The sequence below is a fragment of the Mauremys mutica genome, chromosome 2 (genome assembly GCF_020497125.1).
Source record: "Mauremys mutica isolate MM-2020 ecotype Southern chromosome 2, ASM2049712v1, whole genome shotgun sequence".
Lineage (NCBI taxonomy): Eukaryota > Metazoa > Chordata > Testudines > Geoemydidae > Mauremys > Mauremys mutica.
The window spans coordinates 220,637,373-220,653,679 of NC_059073.1; the positions used below are offsets into that span (position 1 = coordinate 220,637,373).

Below are 16,307 nucleotides of genomic sequence, written 5' to 3' on the forward strand. Positions count from 1 at the left end.
CCACCTTTATGTGGCTTCTGCACCAGTGGAACTGGACACTGAGAACACTGTCACTCCTTTACTTCCCATATGTGCTGCCAGAGAGGCATATGAGGCCCATTATCAGAGCCTTATATGTGGCATGTACATGCTACTGAAAACATACGATGATGCTAAATTTTCTGCCTCTAATAATGAAATTTAATTGAGTCACTGCAAGGACAAAAGATAAGTACAAAAATCATGTATTACCGATATGTAGATACCCTAAAAGCTGAAGTTATTAAGGAGACAGTGACAACCTGAAATACAGGCAACTTTAAATAAATTAATCTATAGTAGCTGCAGATATTACGAATACTCTTGAGATCCTCTACCAATTGTTGTATTCCTACGTTTTAGTCTCCCCTCTTCTAAGAGAGACTCACACAAGCAACAGGAGAAATTGACAATAGCGAAACTGACTATGTACAAAGATTGAAATCCTGCCCCACTGAAGTCAATAGGGGTTTTGCCACTTATTGCAATAAGGTTAGGATTTCACCCAAAGTGTTGTCAAATGTGGAGAGTAAAACAAACTAGGGGAAAAAATAAATCAGAAAGAAGTGTGGTATTTAGATATTCTTGAATGTATTAACAGAGTGTTGTTTGTAGGACAAAAGAGGTAGTTGCTCTGCTCTACTTGGTACTGGTGGGGCCTCTGTTGCAGTGCTGTGTCCAGCTGCAAGTAGCACAATTTAAGAAAGATGTGGACAAACTGGAGAGAGTCCAGAGGAGAACAAAAATGCTGCAACACCACTACTATTTATCTATCTGGATTCTGCCCCAATTGAGAAATGCAAACAAAATCCATACAATAAAAATGGAAAATTTATACAGTAAAAATTATTGCAGTGGTTATTTACACTTCTTTTTTGTCATACATAAATGCTCATATACTACTAATGAGGGCAGGGCCAACATTGTAAATTCAATGAGGATTGGAGGGTAACAGCAAAAATAAACAAACAGTGATCACTGCTCATAATAAACGATGTGTGTCTGCTTAGATGGGGAGACATAACAGCAAATGTACAATATTGCAACTCTCGGCATGTACTCCAGCATTCCTGTAATCTAAATCGGCTAATATGCCTCAGGAATGTTTATGTTATTTTAGTGAAGAAGAAATGGAAACACTTACCTGGTACACCAGGTGGAGTTTTTAGATATTTGCCATTAAAATGTTGAATTACTACTTCACATTTTTCTGTAGACTCCATTCTGGAAAAGAAAAGGGGGAGGGGGAAGCAATTATTATTAGAGTTTTATGAAAGTGTGCAGTCAGCAAAGGCAGGCCCGACACAGATGTCGAGAGAAATCTCAAAAGCTGCTCTTGCTGAATTCTGTAGAGATGCAGGTGGAGCAGTTCATTACAATATGGTGTTAGCTAGCAAGGAGAACTTGCCACTATCAAGCATTGCAGCATTTTTCCTGGCTGCATGCAGGCTGGAACCGTGGCAGTGAACAGCTTGCTTTTGAGTCTTAGGGGGCATCTCAAACAAGGACATGTCAAATGCTTCTTGAAAAAGCTCAGGACCTGATTCCAAATTTCTGATGCACCCAAAATGCCCCCAAAGAATGTGCAAAAGATACAGGATCTAAGCTAAAACTGAAGAGGAGTAAAATGACAATAATTCAGGATTATAAAGTGGGTGCACGATTTTTTTTTAAAACTACTCCAAGAGCAGTTATCAATGGTTTACTGCCAAATGGGAAGGAAGAATCTAGTGGGTCTGTCATGTATGTGGTACTATTCAAGGTTTTCATTAATGACTTGGATAATGAGGTGGAGAACATGCTTATAAAATCTGCAGATGGCAATAAGCTGGGATGGGTTGCAAGTATTCTGGAAGACAGAATGAAAATTCAAAATGACCTGGATAAATTGAAGAACAAGCAAAAAAAATCAAATGCACAATTACACAATGAGAAATAACTGGCTAAGTCGTAGTACAGCAGAAAAGGATCTTGGGGTAATAGTGGATCACAAATTGAATCTAAGCCAACAACTGGAGACATTTGCAAAAAAGGCTAATATAACTCTACCCCGATATAACGCGGTCCCTTGGGAGCCAAAAATCCCTACCGCGTTATGGGTGAAACCCTGTTATATCGGGGTAGCGGTGGCAGGGCTCCAGCGGTGATTTAAAGAGCCCAGGGCTCTGGCTGTGGGGAGCCCTGGGCCCTTTCAATCGCCACCCGAGCCCCGCTGCCGCAGCCCTGGGGTAGCAGCAGCAGGGCTCCGACGGTGATTTAAAGAGCTCCGGCCGCTGCTGGGAGGCTGGGCCCTTTAAATCGCCACCTAAGCCCTGCTGCCGCAGCCCCGGGGTTACCACGCTATATGCGAACCCGTGTCATATTGGGTCGTGTTATATCGGGGTAGAGGTGTATTATTCTGGGGTGTACTAACAGGAGTGTAATTGTCCCACACTAATTAGCACTGCTGAGACCTCAACTGGAGTATTGTGCCCAGTTTCAGGAGCCCCACTTTAGGAAAGATGTGAACAAAGGAGAGAGAGTCCAGAGGAGAGCAACAGAAATGATACAAGTTTGAGAGAACCTGACCTATGAGGAAAGATTTTAAAAACTGGGTATGTTCAGTCATGAGAAAAGAAGACTAAAGGGGGGCTGATAAAAGTCTTCAAATATGTTAAGGGCTGTTATAAAGAGGATGGTGATCAATTGCTGTCAATATCTACTGAAGGTAGAACAAGAAATAATTGAAGCAAGGGAGATTTAGGTTAGATATTAGGAGAAGCTTTCTAACTATAAGGATAATTAAACACTGGAACAGGGTTTCATGGGAAGTTGTAGAATCAGCATCACTGGACGTTTCTAAGGGGAGGTTAGATAATCCGCTGTCAGTGACAATCTAGGTATACATGGGACTGCCTAAGCACAGGGGCCTGGACTTGAGAACATTTCTATGATTTCATTATTACAGAGTAAACAAATTATGGAAAATTGATTATAAAACAAAACCAAAAGCAATTTGTACTTGTAAATTACATGAGTCCAAGCCCTGGAAGGAGACAGACATTACTGCACATGATCTTGTCCTGGTGAAATGACTCATCATTCACCTGATATAATTGTGAACCATAGTTCTAAGACACCCATAGGACTGCAGCAGTAATAATAAATAAGCACCTATAGGACTGAAGTGATTATAAAGAATACAAAGATATGAGCCAAATCCTGAGCCGAGTTTATATCACTTTAAGAAATGTATAAGCCATTTTACAGGACCTAAACGGACCCCTCAGCAGGTTAACTGATACTGAGAACAGTTGCCCATGCTGCACAATAGGAATTAAAATGTTTGGGGAGGGGGGACAGGGATGACGACTCATAATTAGGCAGCAAAGACACTGCAGTTGTTTTTTTTCAGGAGAGCTCTCTTGAAAAATTATTTTCAATACTCATTTCGTATTTTGATTCTGATCTAGGTATTCTTCCAGCTAGGAGACTCTAATGACTTAAGTATTACTTCATTCTCACAAGTCAAGATCCTTTTAAAATGAATTCCTATACAATTGCTACCACAGACTAGTAAGGTGGGGAAAGAACAACATTCTGCAGAGCGTACATATTCTCTAGAGCCTCAACCCAGCGCTGAGAGGGGTGGCTTCTCTCCTTGGATAGGAGTTTGCCAAGAGTTAGAAAAAAAACTAAGAAAGAGACTAGGCTGATTAATAGTCCAAGCAGTACAAAATCTTTTGTTAATTTGTTTTGGGTGAAACCATTAAAATTGTCCCTTCTGGGTTCTAACCATGAGACACTCTTTTGTAGCTCAGTTTTTACTGCCATATCATGTAGGATGGGCTGTTTCCACGAGCACAAAGACAGCAACTTAGATTGTTCACTTTGGCTTCATTCAGATTTAACTAAGCGAATGTCTGCAGCAAGCCTTTAGAGACTCTTGTCTCTGAAAGCATAAATGCAAGAAAAGTCTGTTTTCTGTAGCTACGGGCGCTTAGTGTCAAACCACGTTATGTTGCACCACACAGCAGTGACAATTTCATTTGAATACATAGGGCACATTTTAACAAGCCAAAGCAGCCCCGGCAAAGAATGCAATAGAGGAGCTGCCAAGTGAAAGAGCCTCAGTGCACTCCATGCATTTTATGTGGGAAGGGAATAAAAGTGAAACCCACAGTGCTCTGGGATAAAAAGGCCATCTCCTGAATAGCTGTCTTAGAAAGAACGCGCCCATTTTCTTCTCAAGTTTCACAATTAACGGCTCTCAAATGCCAGCACTAGCTATCTGTAATCTGGCACACGCTTCACTTGAAACCGACACTAGCATTATCAACTTGGCCTGAAAAGGCAGCATAATAGACAAAGCCGCCTTTACATGTTCGATTCAGATGTGCTGCTGAATAACTACAACTGCATGCATTATTCCTCCATGCTACTTGAATCCCCTCGAGTCTTTCAGAACAGCTGTGTGTGACAGGTAGACCTTCCCTCCAGAAATATGTTAATTAGACCTCTAGCCATTAAGTAACACTTGAGACATCTTGGATGTATCTCCCACCTACGGACAGATGCATGAATTATAATTTTCAAATATACATATGTAGTATGTGGTGAAGTATCAACTCTTCTTTTGTGCGAGATATTTAAGGTTATAAAATCATTGGGGTGGTATGGCAACTACAGGAAATAGATATGACAATAATATTATAACTATTCCATTATGAGACCTTATTTTCAATTATTTACAACTTCACCAAACTGTCACCATTTGGGCTGAAATATTGCATGATGGGTATCTGCCTCAGGTGGATTTGTTTAGGGAAAATTTCAGCCATGCCAGTTCAGCTGCTTCCGAGAACAAGATTAGGGAAAAATACATTGTTTTGCCCACATTAAAAAATTTGGGCTTCATTTGCTTTGGAAAGCTGTAGCATCCCCATGCGTTGGAGCAAGGGCTTGAAATTTGACAGTTGTTGTCAGAGATGTGCTTTCGCTGTCCTTGTGAATCTGGCCAAATCAGGCCAAGTTATAAGCCTTTTTAAAAAAAATCACATTACACATACGTTTCTTTGATTATAGCAGCTAAATTCCCCAAGATTCTACCTGCACCAAGCATGGTCCAGCGTGGGGCTAAGCAGAACTTTCCCTGCAATTGTAGTTCTAGGCTGCAAGCTGTGCCAGGGCTGGGTGAGAGTCCAGGCACCTAAACTGAGAGCAGGAAACCTATTTCTCCTGTGCTTTCAATGACCCTCTCCTCACCCCAATCTCCCAATGATGAAGCCGCAAAGAGGAGGAAGCCATGTGATTTGAATGCGTAGGGGACAAGAACTGGATCTGGGGGACCAGGGAATAGATTGGCTGAAGACTGGAACCTTAGGCTGGTGGGGAGAGGGGGAAAAGGGAAACTGGGAATGGGAATAAGGCAATGGTTCTCAAACTATTGTACTGGGGGCCCTTTTCATGCAGCAAGCCTCTGAGTGCAACCCCCCTTATAAATTAAAAACACTTGTTTATATATTTAACACCATTATAAATGCTGGAGGCAAAGTGGGGTTTGGGGTGGAGGCTGACAGCTCGCAACATCCCATGTAATAACCTTGCAACCCCATGAGGGGTCCCAACCCCCAGTTTGAGAACCCCTGGAGTAAGGGGATGGTGGAGACTGGGCTGATGGTGCTGTGAGCCAGGAGTTGGAAGAGAAGAGACTGAAACCAGATGAGGAGACACAGGGAGATGGAGAGTGGCTGGGCAAGGAGCCTAGAACTGAGAACTAGTGGGTGGGGGAAGAAGGTGAAGGGGGGATCAGACAGATCTGATTAGGAGCCAGGACTGGTTGGGTAAAGAGACCAGGCCAAAGACTGTGTGGGGAGAAACTGAGAGGACCCTGGGAAAGAAGATTGGGACTAGGACCCATTGGACAGGGGCAGCTCTAGCAATTTTGCCACCCCAAGCACGGCGGCACGCCGCGGCGGGCGCTCTGCTGGTCGCTGGTCCCGCGGCTCCGGTGGACCTCTTGCAGACGTGCCTGCGGAGGGTCCGCTGGTCCCGCGGCTCCGGTGGACCTCCCGCAGGCACGCCTGCGGATGCTCCACCGAAGCCGCGGGACCAGCCAACCCTCCGCAGGCACTCCTGCGGGAGGTCCACCGGAGCCGTCTGCCACCCTCCCAGGGACCGGCAGAGCGCCCCCCGTGGCATGCCCCCCGTGCCCCGTGGCATGCCACCCCAAGCACGTGCTGGGGACTGGAGCCGCCCCTGCCATTGGGGACTGAATGAGTCAGCAGTCCTGTGGAAAAAACTGTGTGACCATGTAACTCAAGACTATCATAATGCAACCACACAAGGGACAAATTCTGGCATTTCTTAACTTTTGAGTGCTAGACTTTGCAAGCTTAATAATGTTCTTTTAACATAGTTTCTGTATGCTGGATTTATATATTATATTAAGTGCATAACTGTATGTGTGTGCAGACATATATGTGTGTGTATTTTATAGATAGATATATATATAGCTAATTGCAGTGCATTTTGTTGCACTGGCAAATTTTTTATTTAAATTAAAACAATGCTAAAAAGAATTCAAAATTTTCAAAACCTATCCAAAGGACAGAATGTACATAAATTGGCTGTAAATTGAGTGCAAATGGGTTTTGCAATCCATACATTTATTGCTATCGCATACGGTTTGCACACTCAAGTCAATTCTATGAACAAAGTTGTGGGTTCACAAACGGAGACCTCTGAAAAATTACCCCTTACTCTTAAGGTTTGACTTCACATAGAAAACGGGAACATTTAGAACGAAGGATAGAGCCCATACATCATCCCTATATGAGGACCTGCAGCACCATATATTAGAATTGACCCTTTGGCTCTGAGAATACAGTGAGTTAGTGCAAGGACAAACTATTGGCAGCCTAGACTTCCCACACTGACTGCGAAGGGCACATTTTCAAAGCTGGCTGATCATGCTGCACCCAACATCTATTCCTGTGCAGAAAAATCACAAGATATACAAAAATATGCAAGATAGACAAAGATTGGAAAACGTGTATTTGTGCACACAAAACAAATAATTGCATATGCAAGTGGGTGGTTATATGTACAGTTTGTAACAATGACCCTAGGTGATTGGTAAACAAGAGTTAATCTGCAAATGGAATTATGAGGACTATGTGGCCAGGGTAAGCTAGTGAAGCATGTCCTCAGTTCCCTCCCCAACTCCTGGAGGATCTGGGAAATCAGAGAAGGTTCTGGCGTTCTGAAAATAAAGCAATATTGTGAAATATTTCCCCCTCCCTCACCACATTAGCTCCTCTTATGGTTCTCCTGAGGGAAATTACAGATTATCCATTTTGCACACATACTATGATGATTTTCTCCACCTGAGGATCTGGACCACAATTCGATGTTTGAATTTATATATGCTCATGTTTGCAAGGTGCAATTTAGGCACCTAAACTTGAAAATTTAACTCTGAATGTCCTCTCTGTTAGCAGGATTAAATCAAATGAATAGTGATAATTTAGCAAAATTACTCTGGGATTTGAAGGATTTAATTATTTTTGCTTTCAGAAAGTAGTAAAAGAGTACGTCTAAGAGATTCTCCTAAACTGTGCAATATCTTATTTAATAAACTGAAACAACTCATTGATGTGTTTTAGACTACTCATTAATTCATGACTAGCGGCAGAAAATGTTTATTACTCCTGGAAACAGTTTTGCTGGTCTCCCAATATGTTTCTAGCCTTGGCAGGTGGTGAGATATCGAAACCTGACTTCCCTATCATTCTGGTTTACCATCTTGTTTTAATTCCATTGAAATTTTGATACACCCTCAGCACTTGCTATGGGCAGAAATAACATTTGGGATTCTCATGTTACATACTGTACAAGAGCCTGATCCTACACATGGGGCTGTGTGTGGGGAAAAGGGCCCACCCACACAGAGCTCAACATAGGATTGAAGTCTCCATCATCCTTTTTTTTTTTTTTTTTAAAGTAATGGCCACAAAAATTATGTAAGAAATAAAGTAAACTGGAAAACAAGATTGTAAAAATAAAGATCCTAATAATGTCACAATTTGTCATGCAAAGAGATGGATGTAATATACCTCTGAAGAATGGGTAATACCAACTTTCTAGTGGTAAAACAAAATTGTTTCTGTTCTAGATGGTTCACAAGATATCACTTTCAAACTCTCTTTAATAGTGCACTTTTGGTACTAGTCCACAGTGTAATGGAAGAAGTCCCAGGCCCTAGACCAGTTCATGGCCTACAACAATTCTGAAGGTACTAGGGTGCATCTTGTAAATATCATTGTTGGGTAAGAATTAGTTTGGAGAAAATAAGACCCCACCAAAGTCATAGGCCAAATCCTTTTAATATTCTTAAAGGTTTGGATAATTATTTTTAAAACCTTGAATTTCCTTTTCATTTGTCTCTGTACTTCTTGATTCTGATTAAGACCAGAAACTGAAGCGCTCAAATACTATAAAGAGAGCTATTCTTACTATATTTCTGGCCCAGCAGGAAAGTGTTGAAAATCTCTAAAGAAAAGCTGTTATCAAATCTCCAGCCCAAATTTACAAATTCAAGATGTTTGGAGAAAGTTCATATAAAGAATCAGAATTCTGTATGCTTAATCTTAGCGAATCTCACCACCAAACCATTTGAGGTTTATCCTTCCCTAGCAAACAAAAATTTATTCTATTTTTAAAATGTATATTATTCCCCTCTATAGACCACTGTGGCACCACAGTGGTCATTATAAGTTGTTATAAATGATGGGGATCCTTCACGATGTAAGTGCAAATAAATACATAGAAAACCTTCTGGAAATAAATCTACTGTACTTACTCATTATACAGATTAACAAAATGTCAAGTAAAAGTTTAAGAACATAAACATATATTAGAAAGAGCAACATGCTGATTAAGTGGCTATTATATAACAAATATTTGATATCTTGTAATTATCACTAAGCAATAAAACTATGCAGGCTTGGTTTGCATTTACACTAAGGCCCCTTTAGACGCCTTAGTGTAAATTGTGTGAGAATTGGGCCCCGTATTTTTAAATTCCAACTGAATATTGGGAGATTTTTTTGGAATTAAAGGGTCTCTGTTATATTTAAATGATGGTTCCCTTCTGTGAGTAATTAATTTTTATATTAATACCGGTATGAAGATCTTAAGGTGTTTTGCAAACATTAATCAAGTAATCCAGGGGTTCTCAGACTTTTGAACTGGGGACCCCTTTTACACAGAAAGCCTCTGAGTGCAACCCCCCTTATACATTAAAAACACTTGTTTATATATTTAACACCATTATAAATGCTGGAGGCACAGCAGGGTTTGGGGTGGAGCCTGACAGCTCATGACCCCCCATGTAATAACCTCACGACCTCCTGAGGGGCCCTGACCCCCAGTTTGAGAACCCCTGAAGTAATCCCTGTGATACCCTTATGTGGTAGGAAATAAAAAAAATATTCTACAGATAAGGAAACTGCAGCAAAGAGGTTAAGTGAATTGCCTAAGGACACAGAAGGAATTGGAGACCCAGGATTAGCAATCAGGACCTCATAGTTCCCAGACATGTAACTCAGACCACATTATGTTCTTATGCTCTCTGACCGTGTCCAGGATAGAGGTTTTGTTTGGTGGGAGCCTGAGAACAGGTGGGCTAAAATACAGCTGAATATTTTGGATAATCATCAAACCACAACAATTAGAGCTGACCTAGTCCAGTGCACGATAGTTTATTACAACACATTTTCTAGTACTTTTTTCCATCTACTGTCCTCCACTCATGGAGTTTACATTACTTTATTTGAGAAACTATTACACAGTCTATGATACTTTATTGTCAAGCACTAACCATGCACTGTAGGTTCCTGTGGCTGTCAAGGGAAGTGGTTCTCAACCTATTAACCATTGTGGGCCGCATATGCAGCTCTGTGTGTGTTACGTGGGCCATATCAACACAATACATATACTACCTGTATGGCCCTGAGGATGTCACATGGGCCGCAACTGTGTGCTGATTGGGCCGCAAGCGGCCCATGGACCTCAGATTGAGAACCACTGGTCTAGGAGCCAGCTGGCTGTGGTGTGTCAGTATCTCCCTCCTGATACCTGTGTGTATGTTTGAGGCGGGAGGAAGAGAGATAGGATGCTTTCTCTTTCCTCACTCAGGAATCCTGTGGAATGGAAGTAGGGAAAATGGCCCTCTTTGTCCCCTAAATTCAGATGTGAGAACGGCCACGACTGAGGACCAGACAAGGTAGGACTAGGGGGAAGGAGGAGGGGCAGGTAGAGAGAGAGAGAAAAAAAGAGAGTGTATGTGTGCACATGTACAGTGGGACACGTGACACTGCTCCCCAAAAAGACAATACAGGTATGTGTTTTGGGTATGGGAGAGATTGACAAGATGTCAGGGTGTCCCTGGGGGTGAGAAGGGAAGGGTGGAGAGTGCCTAAGAGAAAATCTGAGCCCTCAAACAAATCACCTATTCCCTACCAAACCGAGTAGATGGACCCTGTATGGTTTCATTAGCTGTAATTATGAAACTATTTTGGCTCCTTTTCATTCCCTCTCTTTTTTTTTATCTCCCCCCGCCCCCCCCCGCCGAGGAATTGTACCCTATTGCATGTAGTTATGGGGTTTCTCAGCATTCTCCAGGCTTTCTTCCATACTCAAGGATTTTACTACTTCTGACCAGAGTACTAAACTCACTGGATAAGTTCACAAATTTGCTTTCTTGAAATGTAATACCCTGATATGGCTGCATTCTGTGAACCCATTCCCAGGGCCGGCTCCAGGCACCAGCTTATCAAGCAGGTGCTTGGGGCGGCCACTCCGGAGTGGGGCGGCACTTTCAGCTATTCGGCGGCAATTCGGCGGAGGGTCCCTCACTCCCGCTGAATTGCCGCAGATTTTTTTGGGCTGCTTGGGGCGGCAAAACCCTTGGAGCCGGCCCTGCCCATTCCTTCCTATGGCTAACTCAGCTAGCTTGTGTTCCCTTGTAACAAACACCCTCTCTGTTGATAAGAGGTAGATCTAGGGAGGCTTCAGTGTTTGGTTGGAATCTGTATTGCTCAAATTAAAGGAACTTGTTTATCACACATGAGCACACAAAATCCATGTGCAGCACACTAGTGAGATGCTATGAGCGGCCCTTTTATTACATACCACTATATTGGAGAAAGCAGACTGAGGGCCTGATTCTCATCTCACTAGGCCAGTCTAAATCAGGAGCAATTCCATTTCCCTTAAAGTCAGTGTAAAACTAGTATATGTGAGACAAGACCCTGATGAGGCCTACTACGTGCTGCCCATGTTCCATGTGCTTTTTTTAGTCCATGAGTACATATCTAGTTAAATACAATTCACAAAGACTAAATGTAAAGTGTAACAAAGGCAATAAACATCAGCTTATTTTAATTAAAAAACCACAAACATATGCAAAGAAATTCACTCAGTTAAAAACATAATTAAAGGAATATTCATCATGCAACAAAAGTAACACTAGACCCCCCAAACCCAAAACATCTAGTCACAAAAAAAGAAGGCAAAGTGATTTCTCAATGTTCCTTTTTCTCTCAGGTGTGGGAGAAACGTAATTGTGAAATTCTTAACTTCGGTCATCCTCTGTGAACAGTACCATAACATTATTTTAAGACAGTTTATGTTGGACAAATTCTCTCATGTTACTGGAAAAGGGAAATGGATGGCATGAACACACCATCATTTCTAGCCAGACCTTGGCTGATTTATGCTACTGTCTTCTAACTCACAGGTTCAGTATTATACTGGCACCCGCTAGCACTGCAATGGTTGAGTGTCTGGCTGTCAGCATTTCCATCATAAATTTCTCTTTTTGGAGGTTTATGACTTTGCTGTAAAATGTTGCTTGGGGCTGAATCTTGCAAGGTCATTTTAAGTTACGAGAGAGCAAACACAATAAAAAAAAAGTTGGTGGCTTCTAACACTTTTTTGTACTTACCATTTAAAAACATCTTTAGAAAAAGGCTCACTATGCAGTGTAATTTATAGTGTAGAATAGAACATTTAACTATGGTATTTATAAAAAATACCCTAGAGCATTCATATTATTTCTGTTACAAAAGAACCCGTCTACATGACTACATCTGAAGAGCTGCTACTTTTCAACAAAAATATCCTAAGAATTTTTACTAGAGGATTTTAGGGCCAAATTTTTGTCTCATTGATTTAATGGGGAGTTTTAACATTGACATCAATGGGATCAGGATTTGACACTGTAACACGATTGATGTATCTTTCCCCTGGAGGTATGCCAGCATGCCTCAGTTTCCTCTTCTTATGTGTTGCTAGAGTAATTGCACACCAAACAACTGGTGTTTCAGATTAAAATCTCCCTTTCTAGGGTCTTGTTTGTAATTAATTTAAAACAAAAGTTATGCAACCCATCACCCCTGTATCTGGGCTCCTCAGGGCTTCACAGACATCCTTGGATCAGGGCTTCCCACCAGTTTAATTCTTGGCTCCTGGCTTGCTCTCACCACACAGGGAGACCCACTTGTTCCGCTCCAGAGATCCAACCACAGCCTACAGTTCTTCCCCTGGCATAAGAACAGCCCTACTGGGTCAGAGCAAAGGTCCATCTAGCCCAGTATCCTCTCTTCCAACAGTGGCCAGTGCCAGGTATTCCAGAGGGAATGAACAGAACAGGTAATCATCGAGTGATCCATCCCCTGTTGCTCATTCCCAGCTTCTGGCAAACAGAGGCTAGGGACACCATTCCTGCCCATCTTGGCTAATAGCCACTGATGGACCTATCCTTCATGAATTCATCTCGTTCTTTTTTGAACCCTGTTATGGTCTTGGTCTTCACAACATCCTCTGGCAAGGAGTGCCACAGGTTGACTGTGCGTTGTGTGAAGAAATACTTATTTTTGTTTGTTTTAAACCTGCTGCCTATTAATTTCATTTGGTTACCCCTAGTTCTTGTGTTATGAGAATTAGTAAACACTTCCTTATCTACTCTCTCTATACCAGTCATGATTTTATAGACCTCAATCATATCTCCCCTTAGCCATCTCTTTTCCAAGCTGAAAAGTCCCAGTTTTATTAATTTCTCCTCATATGGAAGCCATTCCATACCCCTAATCATTTTTGTTGCCCTTTTCTGAATCTTTTCCAATTCCAATATATCTTTTTTGAGATGGGGCGACTAGATCTGCACACAGTATTCAAGATGTGGGCATACCATGGATTTATATAGAGGCAACATGATATTTTCTGTCCTATTATCTATCCCTTTCTTAATTATTCCCAGCATTCTGTTTGCTTTTTTGACTGCCACTGCACATTGAGTGGATGTTTTCAGAAAACTATCCACAATGACTCCAAGATCTCTTTCTTGAGTGGTAACAGCTAATTTAGATCCCATCATTTTATATGTACAGTTGGGATTATGCTTTCCAATGTGCATTACTTTGCATTTATCAACAGTAAATTTAATCTGCCATTTTGTTGCCCAGTCACTCAGTTCTGAGAGAGCCCTTTGTAGCTCTTCGCATTCTGCCTGGGTCTTAACTATCTTTAGTAATTTTGTATTATCTACAAATTTTGCCACCTCATTGTTTACCCCTTTTGATCATTTATGAATATGTTGAATAGGACTGAACAGACCCCTGGGGGACACCACTATTTACCTCTCTCCATTCTGAAAACTGACCATTTATTCATACTCTTTCTTTCTGATCTTTTAACCAGTTACCAATCTATGAGAGCACCTTCCCTTTTATCCTATAGCAGCTTACTTTGTGTAAGAGCCTTTGGTGAGGGACCTGCAAAGGCTTTATGAAAATCTAAGTACACTATATCCACTGGATCCCCTTGGCCCACATGCTTCTAGACCCCCACAAAGAATTCTAGTAGATTGGTGAGGCACAATTTCTCTTTACTAAAACTATGTTGACTCTTCCTCAACAAACTATGTTCATCTATATGTATGATAATTCGTTCTTTATTATAGTTTCAACCAGTTTGCCCGGTACTGACATCAGGCTTACAGGACTGTAATTGCCAGGATCACCTCTGGAGCCCTTTTTAAAAATTGGCATCACATTAGCTATCCTCCAGTCATCTGGTACAGAAGCTGATTTAAATGATTGGTTACAGACAACAGTTAGTAGTTCTGCAATTTCACATTTGAGTTCCTTCAGAACTCTTGGGTGAATACCATCTGGTCCTGGTGACTTATTGCTGTTTAATTTATCGATTTGTTCCAAAACCTCGTTAATGATACCTCAATCTGGGACAGTTCCTCAGATCTGTCACCTAAAAAGAATGGCTCGGATTTGGAAATCTCCCTCACATCCTCAGCCGCGAAGACAGGTGCAAAGAATTCATTTAGGTTCTCCACAATGGCCTGATCATCCTTGAGTGCTCCTTTAGCACCTCAATCGTCCAGTGGCCCCACTGGTTGTTTAGCAGGATTCCTGCTTCTGATGTACTTAAAAAAAATTGCTATTACTTTTTGAGTCTTTGGCTATTACTTTTTGAGTCTTCAAATTCTTTTTTGGCCTTCCTAATTGTATTTTTACACTTTATTTGCCAGTGTTTATGCTCCTTTCTATTTTCCTCACTAGGATTTAACTTCCACTTTTTAAAGGATGCTTTTTTACCTCTCACTGTTTCTTTTACTTTGTTGTTTAGCCATGATGGCTCCTTTTTGGTTCCCTTACCATATTTTTTTTAATTTGGGGTACACATTTAAGTTGAACCTCTATTATGGTGTCTTTAAAAAGTTTCCACGCAGCTTGCAGAGATTTCACTTTTGGCACTGTACCCTTTAATTTCTGTTTAACTAACCTCCTCATTTTTGTGTAGTTCCCCTTTCTGAACATAAATGCTACAGTGTTGGGCCACTGTGGTATTTTTCCTGCCACAGGGACATTAAATTTAATTATATTATGGTCACTAATACTAAGCGGTCCAGCTATATTCACCTCTGGGACCAGATCCTCTACTCCACTTAGGACTAAATCAAGAATTGCCTCTCCTCTGGTGGGTTCCAGGTCCAGCTGCTCCAAGAAGCAGTCATTTAAGGTGTCAAGAAACTTTATAATCTCTGTATCCCATCCTGAGGTGACATGTACTCAGTCAATATGGGAATAATCGAAATCTGTCATTATTATTATTATTAAGTTTTTTTATTTAAATAGCCTCTCTAATTTCCCTGAGCACTTCACAGTCACTATCACCATCCTGGTCAGGTGGTCGGTAATATATCCATACTGTTATGTTCTTATTATTAGAGCATGGAATTTCTATCCTTAGAGATTCTATGGTACAGTTTGATTCATTTATGATTTTTACTTCATTTGATTCTATGCTTTATTTCACATTAGTGCCACTCCCCCACCAGCACAACCTGTTCTGTCCTTCCGATATATTTTGTACCCTTCTATTACTGTATCCCATTGATTATCCTCATTCCACCAAGTTTCTGTGATGCCTATTATATCAATATCCTCATTTAATTCAAGGCCCTCTAGTTCATCCATTTTATTATTTAGACTTCTAGCATTGGTATATAAGCACTTTAAAAACTTGTCTCCTTTTAGCTGTCTGCCATTACACAATGTAATTGAATGGGACTCTTTTTTATTTGACTGTTTGTGATCAGACCTTGTCTGTATTTCATCATTTTCCATCCTCTTGTCCTCACTAGGATATAATGTCATTAGGCAATGTGTCCTTCTGCAGGCTGCTGGAGAGTGACCCACATCAGCTATTTCCTAGACCTTGCTTTCCCTCCAACTGAGCCTAAAGCACCTGAGTAGTTTCCAGGTCTGGCTGGAAATGACCAGCATTTCTTCTTTTGAAAGGGTTGCATTTCCAAGAGTGCTGCATGCAAAGAATCTGTGCCCTATTACAGTCCCAGAGTGCCTGTGTGACTGGATTTTTAAAGAGCGATATTTTATGACTAATAGCAGCATTTATAGTTACACATTTTGACTTCAGAATAGTCTGATTTTATATTATCGGGCAAAACCTGCCCCTTTCCCCCTATGTGCAAAAGGCTCTCTGACAGGAAAATGGTATGGCTGAACCATGCAAAGAGGCTGCAAAAGTGGTAATGAATGTAGGGCCAGGGACTGGAAGAGATAACCTCATTCCACAGTTTTCCAACATGCAGCTATGTTACTCAGAATCCTCGCTCATATATTTGTTAGGGCTTGAACTGAACATAAGAACAGCCTTACTGGATCAGACCAATGGTCCCCTTAGCCCAGTATCCTGTCTGATACTGG

General features: G+C 41.3%; 1 protein-coding gene across 9 annotated transcripts in view; it reads right to left on the reverse strand.

Moving 5' to 3' along the window:
• The window catches only part of RBMS3 (RNA binding motif single stranded interacting protein 3), a 939,633-nt gene that overhangs the window by 169,986 nt on the left and 753,340 nt on the right, over nt 1-16,307 (reverse strand). For all 9 annotated transcript variants that reach the window (XM_045008010.1, XM_045008014.1, XM_045008013.1 and 6 more), the window contains one exon: nt 1,163-1,242. In XM_045008010.1, coding sequence (XP_044863945.1) covers nt 1,163-1,242 — 80 coding nt within the window. The remainder of the gene's footprint in view (nt 1-1,162; nt 1,243-16,307) is intronic.